The 17,523-nt window shown below is 35.1% G+C and overlaps 1 protein-coding gene across 1 annotated transcript in view; it reads left to right on the forward strand.

Annotated features, from left to right (window-relative positions):
- dysc (whirlin protein dyschronic) overlaps positions 1-17,523 on the forward strand; it is a 237,101-nt gene that overhangs the window by 53,123 nt on the left and 166,455 nt on the right. The window contains exon 2 of the mRNA XM_089231819.1: positions 6,873-7,104. Coding sequence (XP_089087945.1) covers positions 6,970-7,104 — 135 coding nt within the window. The 5' untranslated portion in view covers positions 6,873-6,969. The remainder of the gene's footprint in view (positions 1-6,872; positions 7,105-17,523) is intronic.

Consider the following 17,523-nt stretch of genomic DNA (forward strand, 5'->3'; position numbering starts at 1 on the left):
GTAAGTGTAAGGGGATTTGTACGACCTCTCTCGGAAGCCCATGCTACTCAAGTTTGGATCCATAGAAGCCCTGATTTATGGATAATGATCTCTATCGCACCATTCGACGTCACAATTACAAATTGCATTTCCATGTGCAACAGAACTCCTGAATAGCGGACCCACCTTGGCATCGAAAAAAAGTGTACGCTAACTGGGAGTAACTGTTAATGGATGAACACTTGAAGTCCATTCGCGTAATCTTTATTTCTTTCAGCAATTCCAGAATTAATCTTTTTTCAATGTCTTCAACCCTTTCCTAAAAATGATCTCACAGGACACAACAAAAAAGTCCGAGGGCCGAATGTTTCCCGCGAGGTATACTTTGAAGGCCACTCGTCTAACCTTTTCGCATTCGACAACAAACCGTGGGACGTTGGTCGCAATTAGAAAGTGAAATAACTTCAGTTTCAATGAAATTAAATCATTTTATTTTATGCATAACGACGAGGGAAAACTAGACCAGATAAATACAGCTTGTCCTGTAAGTCCTAATTCGACTTTTATGACGATAACCGTTCGTCGTAGAGGTATGGTTACAGCGTAAAGAACGCGCAAAATGTGTTTATACGTCACTCTGTACATGATTTTTTTTTTTGTTAGCGTCAGAAAAGACAGGGCAAAAACTTTCTTATTGCGTTTTCGGGGTGTCCATATGAAAATTTAAACTTTTTTATTTTTTGACACAATGTATTTTCATTCTCAAAAATTATACAAAATTATTGAATACATTTTGGGCGTGTTTTTTTAAATTTTAACCATTCCCCCACAACTTGATGAGATAAAGGTCGAATTATATACGACGTACGGGATTATACAGATCTCGTAAAACAATCATTGTAGGAATATCATTCCAGGAACAATGAATTACAAATATTCTCTTTACTTTTTAAAATAAATACCACTTAAAAATAATATCACTAACAACGCGCATAAAAGAATTAACATTACAAATGAACATGTTTCCCGTGCGATCTGAAAAAATCTAAAAACAAATGTCGTTGCCAAAAATGAGTTTGAAGTTCTTCTAAATACAGTGGTTACCGTGCGTTAATTTGAAACTACGGAGAAAATTAACTCGTCTGTTTTTGAAATGTTATCAAGATGAGCAAATTATTATGTAATTCCTGAGAGAGTTACAAATTAACAATTCTCGAAGAAACAGAAAAGTACGTTTCGGAAACATTCAAAACAAAAAATATATATAGGGTGATTATAATTAAAGTTCCCATTATATAATACACGTGGTTCTGAATAGTTTTCACTAAAAGCTGCTTATTCGAATACAGCCAAATTTGTAGAATATCTTAATGAGACCATGGGAGAGAGATTTAAGAAATGAAAAAAGTAGTTGAATTTTAAACCCCCAGGTGAAAAAATGGTGCATTTTTATTGCATTTTACATTTGCCCATGGTTCATATAGTGCAGCGGCTCTCAAACATTTTTGACTCGCTTTCTGGTAGATAACTTCTATGGCGGAGCCCCGTAGGCCCATTTGCTATTTGTTCATCAAAATTACTGATTTATTTCTATTATTTAAAAAAATATTTATAATTATTTTTTTTCAAATTAACTTTCTTTTTATTTTCCTCGTGGGGCCCCTGGGGAATGCAGAATATCGCAGAGCATCGGTTGAACCGCTGATATAGCGTATACACCAAGTTTCAATGGAATACATCCACCAGGCGCTACATATGTCTATTTTCAGTATAGTGACACTGCTCAGACATATGCAGCAATACTGACACTATTCCGACTTATGAAGCGCCCGTTCTGGTGGAGGTATTCCATCGAAACTTGGTATGTATGTATATATACAGGGTGTTCTGCTAATGGACCGAAAAACTCAGAGGGTTGCTAGTAGGCATCAAGAGGAACAAAAATTACAATGGGACATGGTGTCGTGTCGCAAACCACGTTGAGAGGGTGAAAATCGCGAAAAACACACTCAGGCTTTGAGTCCAGAGGAGACGGAAGGTTGGTGTCAGTTGAATCGCTGAATGCGTTCGTGGGTTCACTGACCATGTATCTGACGCAAGCGGCGTCGCGAAACGCATGCGCTGGGGTAGGATCACGCGCTGCGGATGACATCAAAAACATACCTGGTATCTTCGAGCGCGTCTGGAAATCGTTTTTAGGTCGTTGTAGACCGAGCAATGACGTCAGCGGCAGCCACTTCCAGCAACTCTTGTAATAATTAATCAAATGAATCTTTTTGTAGTTATTATTGTTCTTTTTGTCGTTCCAGCGTGACGTCGTAGAAACCTGCATGCGTTTTTCGCGATTTCCACCCTATCAACGTGGTTTGCGACACCATGTTCCATTGCAATTTTTTGTTCCTCTTGATGTCTACTAACAACCCTCTGAGTTTGTCGGTCCATTAGCAGAACAGCCTGTATATATGTGTGTGTGTGTATAGATGGTGCATGAGGGAAAAAAGAAAAACTCAATAAAAAAGCGCCACTTTTTGACTTGGTGGTCGAAAATCGAACTTTATTTTATTTCATATAAATCTCTCTCACATGGTCTCATTTAGATATCTTAAAAATTTGGCTGTATTCGGATAAGCAATCTTTGAGAAAAACTACTCAGAGTACGGGAACTTTAATTATAATCAACCTGTGTACTGATTTCAAAATAAGAAAAAAAACTAATTACGGTGTGTGTGCGTGCGCAATTACTTGACATTTCCATATAATACACACTTGAGAAACAAAACTTCCTGATTTTGAAATTTTCACGGAACAAAATATTTTGAAATTTAAAGTTTACGAAATAACGGGAGTATTTATTTTAATGAGGAGATTTTCATTAGTTGTTCCAAAATTGTAGGTAATGAGTTTAGCTCGACTGGGGGGATACCCAAAACTTTTCTCTTATACTCATCGACTTCATCGATGGTGATCAGCAGATACCCGAATAATGTTTACTAAGATTAAATAGACTGCAAAGACGTCAAGTTTTCCATCGTAAATAAATAAATAAAAAACGCCATCGATTATTCAGAAGCTCTAACTCTCGTTTTAAAAGTAATCCCATGCATGTGAGTGAAGGTTAGTTGTTTTAGAGCTATTTAGATTTCACAATGATCTCCGTTACCGATGTAACTTTTTTTTCTTTTGATTTTTTTCCCCGTTCGTGAATAGTTGATGAAATGTCGCTTTGTTTGAATATTTCATGAGCTATCTTAGTGTAAGAGACGAGTTTGCTTTTACTTACAATTATGAGCATGAAACTACGGTAAACGCGCATATAAGTAGTCATTCTTAGTGCTCCTTTGATGTATTCGATCTACGCGTTTTTATGACACCAAAAGTGATAATTTAAATCAGCTCTAAAAGTCCGTTCCTACGTAATTTACCTGATAGGATTTCAGTAAAATAAGTTTATTTTGTGAATGGATATATCTTTTTTAATCGCCTTTGATGAAGATAAGGGGTCTGAAACTTTTTAATGTGGTCAAAAACGATCACTGTATTATATAAATACAAACACAAAGGCCACAACGACAGTCAAATTGACCAATGAAGTGGCTGAAAAAAAAAATGCCGGTAAAAGATATGAATGTCAAATACAAACAAAATACAGCAACGGCAATATAAAAGCATACATCACGAAGAAAAAAACGAATAATTAATACCATATACATTCCACGCCACTTAACATGATCGCCTCTGAGACTCAGGATTTCTGATAAAATTAACCAAATGATAATTATAGACGAAAAGTCCCGTTTGCAAGTACAGTGACCATACACCCCGTTTCGTCAAATGGGACGTATAGTAAACGAATGCATGTATTGAGAAACGTGATAACTCTATATTTCTTTCCTGTTTAATTGTTTGCAAGATGTTAAATCACTCTGCTTTTCTTTTTTTTTAAATTTGGCACTGCATTTCTTTTATTCAGACATTTTGAGGCTTTAGAATGAAACTGAATCACGAATTGCATATTTTTAATGTACAATACGTTGCATGGATTCCTTGAGAAAGCCTCTCGTGAAAAAAAGAAATTTGAATCTGGTCAACTGAACGAAACTGATCAAGAACTGAATAAAGGGGCTTTATTTTTTGCCATACACATTCGTCTTTACTATAGGAAGTCCATTGCAATAGGATTGACTAAGGCAAGGTTTAGTATCTTTTTCTCAGCCGCGAACAAAAATCAGCAACAACATCAGCTTCGCGAACCATGAGACTGTTTGTTTTTAAAAGTTAGTGAAAGCAGTGACGCAATAAGTGCATTTATAACAGGACTGTAGATGGATTTGCGTGACTCAGCAAGGAAGCCATAAGCAAGGACTGCGATAGTCACGATCCACACTCGAGAATCCTTGGCTGTATAAGTATATATGTACGGCCCATCTCGGAAGTTCCTGCGAATCAAGTCTGGGCCGTGACCTATAGTGCAAGAATCCCTGAATGCAAATGAATTTTTACGGCCGCCTTTTCGGAAACCCCTGCGAATCAAGTATGGATCTCAACCCATGGCTCAAGAATCCCTCGGAAACCCCCATGAATCAGGTATGGGTTGCGCCCGATGGCTCAAAAAATCCTAACTGTAAGTGGGTTTATACAGACCCTCTCGGAAGTTCCTGCGGATCAAGTTTGAATCGTAACTCATCGCTCAAGAGCCCCTGGCTGTTGGTGGGTTTGAACAACCCATCTCGGAATCCCCTGCGGCCCAAGTTTGTGTCGCGACCCCTAGGTTAAGAACCGTTGGACTACTGGGTACGGAAACGTTTGTCAACGAGGGAGGGAGGAGCGAACACCTTTCTAGCCTCCAACATAGTCTTGCAGCCTGATAGCGATAACTTACAGGGAAAAATAAGTTTGGATAAAAAATTAGTCTCACAAAATAAGCAAAAAAATTTCAACGACAACGAAAAAGAAACACGAATTTTTTCCCACATGATATTGGTTCGTTACGTTCTTTGAAAAGTGATAACAATACCCGACTTATAATATTATTCGTGATTTTAATAAGCAGCGTTGACTGTAACACACTGCCTACAAAAGAAGGTTATGGTTGTCTTAATCTAATTATGGATAACTTCTTGAATCATTCCACTATGCCTATCGTACTTTTTTAAGCGTGTGATGTTGTTAGTAGAAATATTATTAAAAATGTTTTTTTTATATATAGCAACTGATTTATTTAAATTTGGAACACGTGTTCATTGTATATGCTATACTAATACACTTTCATACATTCCTCTTATATACATATATTTTTTTTGGAAATTTTCAAACATCAAGAGAAATGTATTGCTCAATAATATATCCACATTTTGCGTGCATGATGAAATTGCATGATATCAACGTAATTCAACAAAAAATTAACTCGCAATAAAGAAAACTGTTCACATCTTCAAATAAGGCAAAATATTTCAGATACATTCATAAATATTTGATTTATGAAAAAAAATAACAATTTTTTGTGGTTTTTGCAAAAAATTTGAATTTTTTATAAGTGCATGTCAAAATAAAATTTCAATCTTTTGTCTCATTAAATTCAGTCTCATTAACTATTCAGTGCATCAAATTTTGATGAACTGAATAGAGTTTAATTCATTTTGAATTAATTTGCATTCAATTATATTGATGTCATGCAAGTTTATGATGTTCGCAAGGTGTTCGTGTAATATTAAACAATAAATTTTTTCTTAGCGCTTGAAAAATATGCAAAAAATAAGTATTTTAGATATTTGTAAAATTTTGTTGGTACTGCAAGCATTTTTTCACTGAAAGAGGGGGGGGGCGATCACCCCCCCCCCCCTCCCGTATCTGACTGCATACGGTAAATCAGTTGTTAAATATTATTTTTAATGATATGTTCACTAGAGAACCGTTGTTGAGGGTACCTGACAATCTTAAAATGGTCAAGCACCCTCATGGTAATCTTATTCTAAGCTATCCACACTTAGAATAAGACAAGCATAAATATATTTTATGAGCATTTTATAATATTTTTATCATGTATATACAGTATATTGTTTCTAGTTTTTGTAATTGCATTTTTAACTGGGTTACTGTATTTTATAAATGTATAAATATATGACATTCATATTTTTTACGAGCATCTTTTTCTTAGCTATCTCGTTGGGCATTTTGACTGTTGTGGCCTTGTATGTGTATTTAACATGTATGATAATTTAAATCAGTGTTTCCCAAAGTGGGCGATGGGACTATTCAGGGGGGCGATATCAGCTTCAGCCGCGATTGTGGGCTACGAATGGACATAAGGGGGCGATGGGAGAACGAGAGGGAAAAATAAATTGTCAAAAACTCGGACCCCTTTATAAAGAGAGTCTACGCAAATATGTATGCCTGTGGGTGAAAAAAAACTAATAATATTGCACACAGTACTTGAATTTGCTTCATCTGTTGAGGAAGCTGAAGTGTGTTTTTCACACCATTTGAATATGTATAATATCAGTGTTTCCCAAAGTGGACAATACCACCCCCTGGCGTCCGATGGAATGATCCGATGATACGGGTATAACATAGGATCCTATGGGTTCGCTTGAGTTGGAAGGGGGTTAAGGAGGAGAAAATTTCTGCAGAAGGGAGTGATGGAACAAAAGGATTGGAAAACTATGATTTGAATTAATGTATGTATGTATCCAAAAATATGAATCAAATGTGTGTAGAGGTACATTTCACATACTTCTCTAACGAAAGAGCAGAAATGTTTGGTAACTGATCTATAGTTTGTGTATACGAATATGCATGAAAGCTCCTTTTTTTGTCTTAGAAACAAACTTTTTTCCAATAATTTATAAGTCTGAAGTTTCTCATTGTATTTTTTTTTTTTTTTTTTGTATTCTTAGCGTGAGCCACCACTGCTGTAAGTGATCCGGTGCAGAGAAGCATCCCTTCTCTGTCAAAAACCTCCTTCCTAGAGCTTTTCTCCTTGTGAACCACCACATGTGGGTCGATCGTCATGGCAGGGCCGTGTCTCCTCCTGACAGCAGTCCTTCGTTCGACTTTTCTCTGGACCATCCATCTCTCAAGAGAGCAGCCAGTTACCGGCAGGGTAAAGAAACCAGATGCTTTAGAAAGGTAAGCTCGTGGGTTGACACATTCCTTTAAGATACGTACACAGTTATAATAAATCTGAAGGAAAATACTTATTCGGTTTAAATATTTGAGTTTGTTTTGTAAAATGTACTCGTGATGTGGAAATATCAACCAGTGAGCCGTTTCGACAGGTTTCGGTTCGAATACGTTAACGGAGGTTCAACACAATCATTCAGAATGTCTTTTAGATTAAGCTAACATGCAAGAATCGTAGAGCTGATAAGCAATAATCAATTATCACAAATTAATTGCCATCATTTAAAAAAATCCAATCATTCTGTGAACTGGTGATTGAATTTTAATTAAAAACATTGCAGATTGATGGAGAAATTAGTGACAGGAACGCTCATGAGACATCAGTTTAAATTCATAGCAACCAATCGAGGCAATGAATGAATGAACGCCAAAACTCTGCCACCAGACTTATCCCGTTGCCGAGATCTCTTCGAGCCCAGCTTCGTGGTAGAGTCTGGAACAAAAGTAACTTGAGCGAGTTGAACGGGATTCGAACTTCCGAACTTCATAGTCAGAGCCGTATATACTACATCACAGCAGATAACCAATCAGGGCAAGAAGCACCACCTAACAAGCTAGAAAAACATAAATACACATCCTGCTATATATCATCTGTCAGCCATTGAAAAGTCTTGGATTTCTAACTCGAAACGAATCCTTTAATTCGATATCCAGTAGTGCAACTTCCATACGTACCTTCTGATGATAACAACCACTGGCGCTGGGGGAAAACGTAAAGTTGAAAACTAACTCTTACCAACCAAGGGCTTTTTCCCCTTCGAAAGTCTCCAATTCAAGAAAAGCTCATTTTTTGAAATTAGCTGCTAATTAAACTGCTAATATTTAGAAATATTAGCAGCATATAAAGATGTAGCTCATCGCCGTCGAACATCCAAAGGAATTATGAGAATACCCTTGGAAGAATTGGATGTCATAGATAGCATGATGTACAGGGTGGGCGAATAGTTCATGAGACATCCTGAACATCAATAAAAATTCACCAAATTTTCATAAAAAAAGTGAAATTTTCACTAAAATACGTTATCATGTGTCGTGAAGACTTTTTCTTTTGGAGAATTTAGAGAAATAAGAGTTGAAAGTTTTTCTCGCAGATGGCTGTCATAAAAAAATCCACGTAATACAAAAAAATCGACATGAATAGTGAATGGTGACGAAAACATTTGTAAATCTAATTTTTCGGGATCCAGAATTCAGCAGTTTCGCATTTTTGCATGCTTGCTTTTAGCTAGTCGCATTGTACAACTAAATACAAAATCTTGCCTTTTCCGATAACGCCATTCTGGGAGTCACGAAAGTGATCGAGACTTTCAACCTTGAATGATGGAACTAGGGTCCTTGCGTGAATGTAGGCTTAGCTGATAGCCCCTTCAATGCTAATATTTAGAAATATTATCGTAGTTAATACTCCCAGTTCCACACGCACACTTCGAAGAGCACATTATGAAGAGAAAATCTACGGTCATATCTCCAAAAACACATTCATTTTTTCCCTCATATTAAAAAATTGGATTTCATTTTTCAAAAGAATATCAAGATATTTTTTTCCGGAGACTCAATTTTTTTTCATTTTCTGCTCGGAAGTGAATTATTTCAGATGTGATCATTCACTGGAATCTAGTCTGGAAATATTTTTCCTCTTCTACTTTTCACTTAAAAAAATTTCATAAAATATTTTTTGAAAAAATATCAAAAATTAGGTGTTTTCTCCATTTTTTTTCTGTAACTTAACTTTAAGCATTTTATTTTTGCCTCCATATTTTTCTAATATGTAATACGTGTTGCGTGAAAATAACTCAGCATTTAATAGAGAAGCTGAAAGAAAAGTTTATCCATGCGTTCAGGTAGAGGAAAAAATGTTATATATATTTTTTCAAATGATACGCTATTATATAGTTTGTGATTAATATGATTTTTCCCGTCTTGCACGTGAAATTTTCCTTTTTTTTTCAATTTTCGTAACAGTTATGGAAGAAAAAAAATTGAAAAGTTCAACAAGAAATTGAAAATTTAATTTTTTTTTTCTCCTCCGAGAGTGTTTTGTGTATTATTTATTTAAAAAATAAATTATTTATAGACTTACAAGTGGAGGGGGGGGGGTATACTCATACTAACTTGAGTGTATTCAGATTATTCGGTTTCATCCAATGAAATTCTGAACTGAATTTCGATATTTCAAACTGCGGAATTAATGCTCGTCCAAAACGTAGTTCTGAATAGATTCTGGATGCATTCACAAAGAGACGTTGCGTTCACAAAAGAGCACAAAATTAACATAATACATGCAAATTTTATCTAAAGATGTATCTCATCGCCGTCGAACATCCAAAGGAATTATGAGAATACCCTTGGAAGAATTGGATGTCATAGATAGCATGATGTACAGGGTGGGCGAATAGTTCATAAGACATCCTGAATATAAATGAAAATTCCCAAAATTTTCATAAAAAAGTGCGATTTTCACTAAAACACGTGTCATTGTGGCTGAGAGATTTTTTTTCTTTTGGAGAATTTAGAGAAATAATAGTTGAAAGTTTTTCTCCCAGATGGCATTGTATCATAAAAAATCCACGCAATACAAAAAAATCGACATGAATAGTGAATGGTGACGAAGACATTTGTAAATCTAATTTTTCGGGATCCAGAATTGAGCAGTTTCGCATTTTTGCATGCTTGTTTTTAGCTAGTCGCATTGTACAACTGAATACAAAATCTTGCTTTTTCCGATAACGGCATTCTAGGAGTCACGAAAGTGATCAAGACTTTCAAATGCCTTAAAACCTTGAATGATGGAACTAGGGTCCTTGCTTGAATGTAGGCTTAGCTGATAGCCCTTCAGTTAAAAAAGTGCATCAGTGCGCTAAACAAATGACTTTAATAGGGTATAATAGAAAATACTTTAGAGATATTCTAATGCTCTTTTTATCTAAAGAAATACAATGGATCTAGGAAAATCAACTTAAACGCTAGGGGAGGCTTATGTTCTTACCAGGTGTGATATTATCATAGGTTATATATAAAGTAAGAAGAGTGATGATGATTTTATACGTGTGATGATAAAAGTATATAATGTTGAAAATATTGTGAAAATCAGGTATGACCTACCGAAGTTAGCAGATATTTAGGAAATTATCTTTAGGAAGTATCTCAGATGTAGCTTGAGATGCGAAGTTTTTCAAATATGGTACTTTTAGGTGACGCAAAACGTAGTAAACATTGTTTACGAACCGTTCCTGTCACATTATGTTTTATGTTGAGCACTGTGTGTTATGTTGATATTATACAGCGTCATCTATGAGTGAAACTTTAAAGTACTTATCAATTTATCAAAAACAACAGCACTACACCATGATAAGCATTTTTGGGCAAATGGAGCAATTTTATGTCAAACATGATTGATTTTCTATTAATTTATAAAATACGAGATGAACTTTTTACTCATCCTGCACATATATCTTGCCGTTTGGACTCACACTCCCTGAATCGATCACGGGATCATCCTGCGCCATACAGCAAGATCTTTTCCCAGTTATATCAGGATTTTTAAATTGCCGTTATATATATAAGGTTATATTTCGTAAACAATTCCTTTCGTAAAGTACAGATGTGAATTTTCTTTAGTATGTGTTACTCTATAACAGCTCATTAAAAAACTCTATAACTAAAAATACTGTACAAAATATAAAACTATTATATGCTAATTTATGAATAACTTCAATGTTGCTTTCATCCAAAATAATTAAATCAATGGCATTAAAACTCCGGATATAATCATTTTTGATGCTGCATTTATACGGGGTACATAGCTAACTGCTCGAACCGTAAATCATGGCGAATCATTGATCCTAGACGCATACTTCCAATTAGAAAAAGTATCTAAGTAACATGTAGCACTCTGATGCATCGTCCATGTTACAAGCGGTTGTATAGTTATTAAAATGAAAAAAAAAACTTTTTATACAAACACCCTGTGCTCAAAAACCCAGTTAAAAAGTTATTGCCCTGTCTCTCCTGGGGCTAACAATAAAAATTCAGCATTTTTAAGTGCAATATTCACTGATATATTTGAATTCAGAAAGTGCAGGTAAAATTTGGAAAAAAACATCATTAACTTGCTAACAACGCTACTTTTCCGACAAACTAAAACGAAATTTTTTTTTGTCGGCTTTTGGAGAGACAGGGCAATAGCTTCCTGATTGTGTTTTTAGCTGCAGGGAACTGTATTTATTTTATGTGTACGATCCCTCAAAAAAAATTACATCATTTAAAGACACTGCATGTCATTTTGAAAACTTTTTGTAATACTCTTAACGTCAACGATTACAGAGTTCGTCCAACGGACATACAATTTGAATCCTCCCTGTATAAGTGCATGAATGATGTAATGAAAGACATTATTTTTCATATCCATTTATATGATATTTTTCCATCATTATATTGAGGAAATAGAAGGATCATATTTTAATAATTTGTACAGTTATTTTAGTTATATACATGATTTATTATTCCCTCTTTACGAACAAAAATTCAAATAAAATTAAAATTACTCGTTGATTTTAAATTTATCAAATGTCGATGGTAGATTATATTTCACGACTTCATCTAATTTCTATAAATTATTTAGATAAATATAAAATTTCTAGTGGCCATCATCATGAGGAAAATATTGTTTTAGAGAGGTTAAACACAAAAAAACATAGAAATAAATTTATTTTGTTCATATAAAAAAATAGTGTATTTTTGTGTTCGATATTTCTTAATTTCTTCCATTAGAAGTTACATCTTTGATCCATTTTGCCAGTTTTGTGTCTAAAAAAAATCTCTTATGTTTGACTTTAATATCGAGAAGATATAAAATTTAATTTACTCATTGCAATTATTATTAATTATGAATATGCTCCCCATATCGTGAAGATGAATTAAAAGCACGTGAAAGTAATCTCTTTATTTTTCCTCTCTTTAGTTGTTTCCATAATATTATTACAAAGCCACGTGCCATTACTTAGTATCTTTATAATTGAATTGAATTTCTTTTTCGTATGTGTTTTCAGTTGTTTACCGTCATAAACTTAACAAAAGTTTAAAATCTCTTTATTTCATGAGAGATTTTTCAAAAAATAAAAGATAGGGAAACACATTTTTTGAAATTCTGCTCTTTAACACCATCATACATACTTGATACATTGAAAATCAAGATTTACTTTCAGAAGAAATAAATAATACCCTATATTTGAGAGAAAATTAATGACTATTCTATTCTCCCGAAAATGGTTCTCAAAAACATTTTGTATTCATTATAGTTTACAAAAATTATTATTTTTTAATTCTACATCAGGATATTATTTTAATGACCAATCTTGAATAGCTGCCTATCTATCGCCATCAAATAAATATCCATTTTTAAATACAGGATATCATAACTAACCAACCTATACACAAATTCGGTCGCCATTATTCATCTCTTGAGGCAACGTTTCTTGAAATAATCATACTTTACAAGTTTATTATCAAAGTATTTCACAATGGATATCTCCCAATTAAATACATTCTATTCACGTATATTTTCAAAAAACCGAGTATTATGAGAAATAATCTCATTTAATTTTTTTTCAAATATATTCGATAATAATATATTCCGAAGTAATTTACATTTTGGTTTTCGTTGAATAATAACAGAATTTATCTCACAAAAAATATATATACACATATAATAAAAATAATAAATGTTTAGGGAACAAAGAAATTTCATTTTTAAGAATATTTTGAGGTTTATGTGTTTTTTGAGATTCATATACTCATTAATTTTATATTTGACAAAAATACAGAAATTACTGCATTCTTCAGTATAATGGGGGAAACACACGTATCACAGAGGAGGGATGTTGGAAGAATATTGTTCTATTCATTGGTATTGAAATTAGAAAAAACTTTTCTTTTGAGAATAGACACAAATAAAAAACTAGTAGTTTTTTTTCCCCTCTCAAATTGAAATTCCGTGATATATGGAAACGAAAATTAAAAATTATATTGGACTGCATTTTTCATGTGAATGGAAAATTTGAAAAAGAAAACACATACACACACACATACAGCTACCTTTACCGCAAAATGAATGAACAAGAAAATAACGTTGCACGGCAAATATAAAATCTAATAATACAATAAAAACGACTAAAAACTGGATGTTTACAATCGCTCTGAAACACGAAGGGTTTCGTTCTCAAAGGATTAAAAAATTTTGAACTAAAATGATATTGGGTGTAAAGCTCCAAGAACAATCTATGCTACGGTCTGTAATGATGTATAAGGGTGCCCCATAAATTCGTTGAAAATTCATAAAAATTGATGGATTTTCATATTCTAATATCGATTTGCGAAAATTATTATTATTAAATTAAATTATTATTATTTAAATTAAATTATTATTATTTAAATTAAATTATTATTATTTAAATTAAATTATTATTATTTAAATTAAAATTATTATTGATTATTCCCACAAGGGGGTAGTTTTTTTTGTTTTGGTACAGGAAAAAAATTTGGTTGAAATTTTTTGTCGATAGAAAGCAAGACATAGAATTCTCTTAATAAAAAAGAAATTTATTAAAATTATTTTTTATTTCATAGAAACCTTTTTTAATCTCTTCTGCGTCCGAAACGTTCGTAAAGCTATCTGTTCCCGACAGAAAGAGAATGTGACTTTTCTTTCCAATTATCTTCGCTTGGTATCCAATCATCTGTACTTCGTATGATTAGCGGTGAGGTTCATCGTTTCGTTTTATGTCGCTATCTAGAATGGGCTAATTTCGTTGTGTGGGTTGTTGCTGAGTTAGGAGTCTGTCTATTGCGCGGACCCGTTCAGCCCAAAGGAACATAGAATTCTTAGGAAAGGAAATGTCGGTCCTCTGTAGCTTAATGGTAAAGCATGCTCCCGGAAAGTGCGAAGTTGGTGGTTCGTTACCCGCAGAGGAGAATATGACTTTTCTTTCCAATTATCTTCGCTTGGTATCCAGTCATCTGTACTTCGCAAAACATAATTGTTCGTATTCAATCTGAACTGCATTGATCAAAGCCCCGAATTACCACGAAATGAGTCAATCTCCATCAAATTTTCCTTGCGTTACCTAGTAATACAAAGTACAGATGACTAGATACCAAACGAAGATAATTGAAAACTCACATTCTCTCCACTGTGGGGAAACGGACCACCAACCCTAGTAGCACAACGATATCGTTAGGATATCGTATCGATACCGGTCCAACGTCGGAACGCCGAATGAATATCGAACATCGGAAAAGAGGTCAGAAATTATTATTTATTTTTTTCATGTCCGATATCGAATGATATAGTAAAAATGTATTCACTCAATAAACGCAGAAAATTTTACTCTCTAAAATAGTTTTACTCTCATTTTTACAGCATTTCGTTTCGAAGGAGAATATCTTGTACGGTAATTAGTCTCTTTTGAAATATTCCAAATTTCTCTACGTCAAACTAAGTCGACAAATGTATGCCATTTCTACGTCGTTCTATATCGGTGTGCTGCTGGGGAACTTCGCACTTTCCGGTCACGTGCTCTACCATTATAAGCTACAGAGGACAGACATGTTCTTTCCTAAGAACAATGTGTTCCTTTGGGCTCAACGGGACTGCGCAATAGACAGAATACAGAATGAACCAAGCACGTCCAGGCTCTATCGCTTTTGAAATTTAAGCACAGTGATCATAAGACCGCGGACGTATCTGGAAAACCTACTGGTGTATCAGCCAAGCGAAGCCCCCCCCCCCAGGACACCCCTCACCAACTCTGTCGTCACCCTGCCTCCTTCACATTTCCAACCCTAGCCCAGCATCTCCGCCCGGCACCACCAGGACGTTCGCGCCCCCAGCCCCAACTAAACATCCTCAGCCAAGTCCCACAACAGCCACCACCCGATCACCCAAAAACCCACATCACTACCCACGACCGAATTTTCCCGCCCCCAGAACCATCTCGCTCCTTCCGGAGCTTCATTGTAAGTCAAAACAATAAATAGTTACACACAAAACATATTTGCAGACATCTGGATGCTTCACGACACTGGCCTTTTCGGCGCATCCGTTTCGTTGTAATGTCAATTCTCAACAGTTCCTCAGATATTCATTGCATTGCGTGTAGGGCCCTTATGGCCTGGCTACACAGTTATCCGTCTTCTTCAATAGACAGCCTTCTAACTCAGCAACAGCTCGTAACGAAATTAGCCTCCAGGTGGCGACATAGAACGAAACGATGAACCTCTTCGTTAATTAAACGAAGTACAAATGACTGGATACCAAGCGAAGATAATTGAAAAGAAAAGTCACATTCCTCTGCGGGGGAATTCCCCGGTATCCAGTCATCTGTACTTCATATAATTAGCGGAGAGGATCATCGTTTCGTTCTGTCTAGTAATAGTCAGTCATAATAGTCATGCGATCATAATGCTGCTATGTTTATATTTCATTACAGAAATCTACTCGTACTTCAGTCGTTAGTATTTTGGACTGTAGGCTATATCATGCGTGATTTTTTTTCGAATAAACAAATTTTAAAAAAAATCCATTCATGGCAGGGTTACATTTGCCTTACGAGTTGTGTGTTGTAGATTTCACGTGTTTATAGGAATGTGAAATCGTGAGGAAATGATATGGCAATGGTGAGTGTGGAATGTGTGCCCTCTAAAAGGTTCTTATTTGTAAATATAAATGCATGGTTGGTTTTTTCTCTCTCTCTTTTTCCATATTTTCTTCATACTTAAAAAATCGATAATATTTCCACTACCAACACATTTTTTTTTCTTTCACAAGAAATACTAAGTTCTGTATTTTTAGAGAATGACTTTCTCTCTCTCTCTCTCTCTCCCCCGTGTTTTACTCAATTTAAGCTCTTTCGAATCTTTTTCAGCTAAGAAGTACAGTATTGTACATATTTTTTTCGCCGTCAAGACACACCGCTGTATCTGTAAAGAGATTTCCTTCCTTTTCAAAAATATTTCACGTACACATTTTCTACATTTCTTCCCCGCCACTTCTCGGGATGACGCAATACCAGAAAAGCTCGGCAAACATCATTTTTCCATTTACATTCTTATGCAATACTTTGAAATCTTACGTGCTTTTTTTTTTATTCCACAAAGTGGTCCTTGTACTTCGCTCAACGTCTACACTTTTCTAAGCGAAGCTTCTGGGATTTTCAAATATTATTTCTTTCTGCCAGGTTTGTCTTCAAATCAGGCTGATTTTGATTTTATTAGATCAATAACATCAAGTTTTCACTGTTTTTAGAATGCGGGCCCCTTACTATTAATGAAATGATTTGAAACAGCGCCGCCAGTCACTTATGTTACCTGTAAATTTGCCGCGCTCCGCTTGAGTGATTTGCAGCTGGGCCACGGCTCCCTTGAGTGATCTACAAATGCGCCACAGTGCCTGTGTGCCGCGACTAACTTAAATGATTTGGGAATGTGGCCGCAGATAACTCAAGTAATTTGGGAATGTGCCGCGGATCACTAAAGTGATTTGGGAATGTGCTGAGGGTCACTTAAGTGATCTATGAATGCACCGCGTACCGCTGAAGTGATCTAGAACTGTGTTCACTGGCGACTGAAATAGAGTGAAATTGCACACCGGGTCAAGCGATCTGTTTACGTGCCGCTTAGTTCGTTTTTACAAAATTAGGTTTGATGTCGGGGGCCACATCGGATGACATCGAGGGCCCCATTCGGCCCACGTGCCATGGATCGAGCATGTGTGATGTATAAATGATTGTGAAAAATGTTTGTTTACCTGTTCGTTGACTGTATTTTTCATGTGTTTGCGTGGCTCTACGGGAAAAACATAAGTAACGTGTTAGATATTGAGGAGCGTCGCCGAGACTTCAAATATTTTCAGTAAGATTTTTTACTCTTTAGTTTTTTCCCCGTGTTACTTTTTGGATATACAGTCAACCCTAGATTTCTAAACGTCTCGGTTTGCGAACAATTCGGTTTAAAAACAACAAAAAATAGTTCGGCTTACAAATTAATCCCGGTTTATGAACACGCAAAATGATCTGAATCCCGAATGCAGCATATTTCAGAAGTCTGAAATTACATTTTTTTTTCCTGTTAGAATTCGGTGGAAGAATTATATACTAAATAGCCGAAAGTCCGTGTCCACTTAGTCTAGACATTTTCTCAAATTTCTAGAAAAATACTGAATGAATCACTCTGAAATTTCAGTCATATATGCCCTTATGTTAGTGAAATTCTTTTTCAAGTAAAAATTTACGAATGTATTTATGGGACAGAAAAAAATTACATATAAAAAAATGTTTCTGATCAAGTCTATACCAGAAAAAACAGCAAATG

The sequence above is a fragment of the Pholcus phalangioides genome, unplaced genomic scaffold (assembly GCF_987345545.1).
Source record: "Pholcus phalangioides strain wild (caught in Gottingen) unplaced genomic scaffold, Ppha-v1.0 ptg000004l_1, whole genome shotgun sequence".
Classification (NCBI taxonomy): Eukaryota; Metazoa; Arthropoda; class Arachnida; order Araneae; family Pholcidae; genus Pholcus; species Pholcus phalangioides.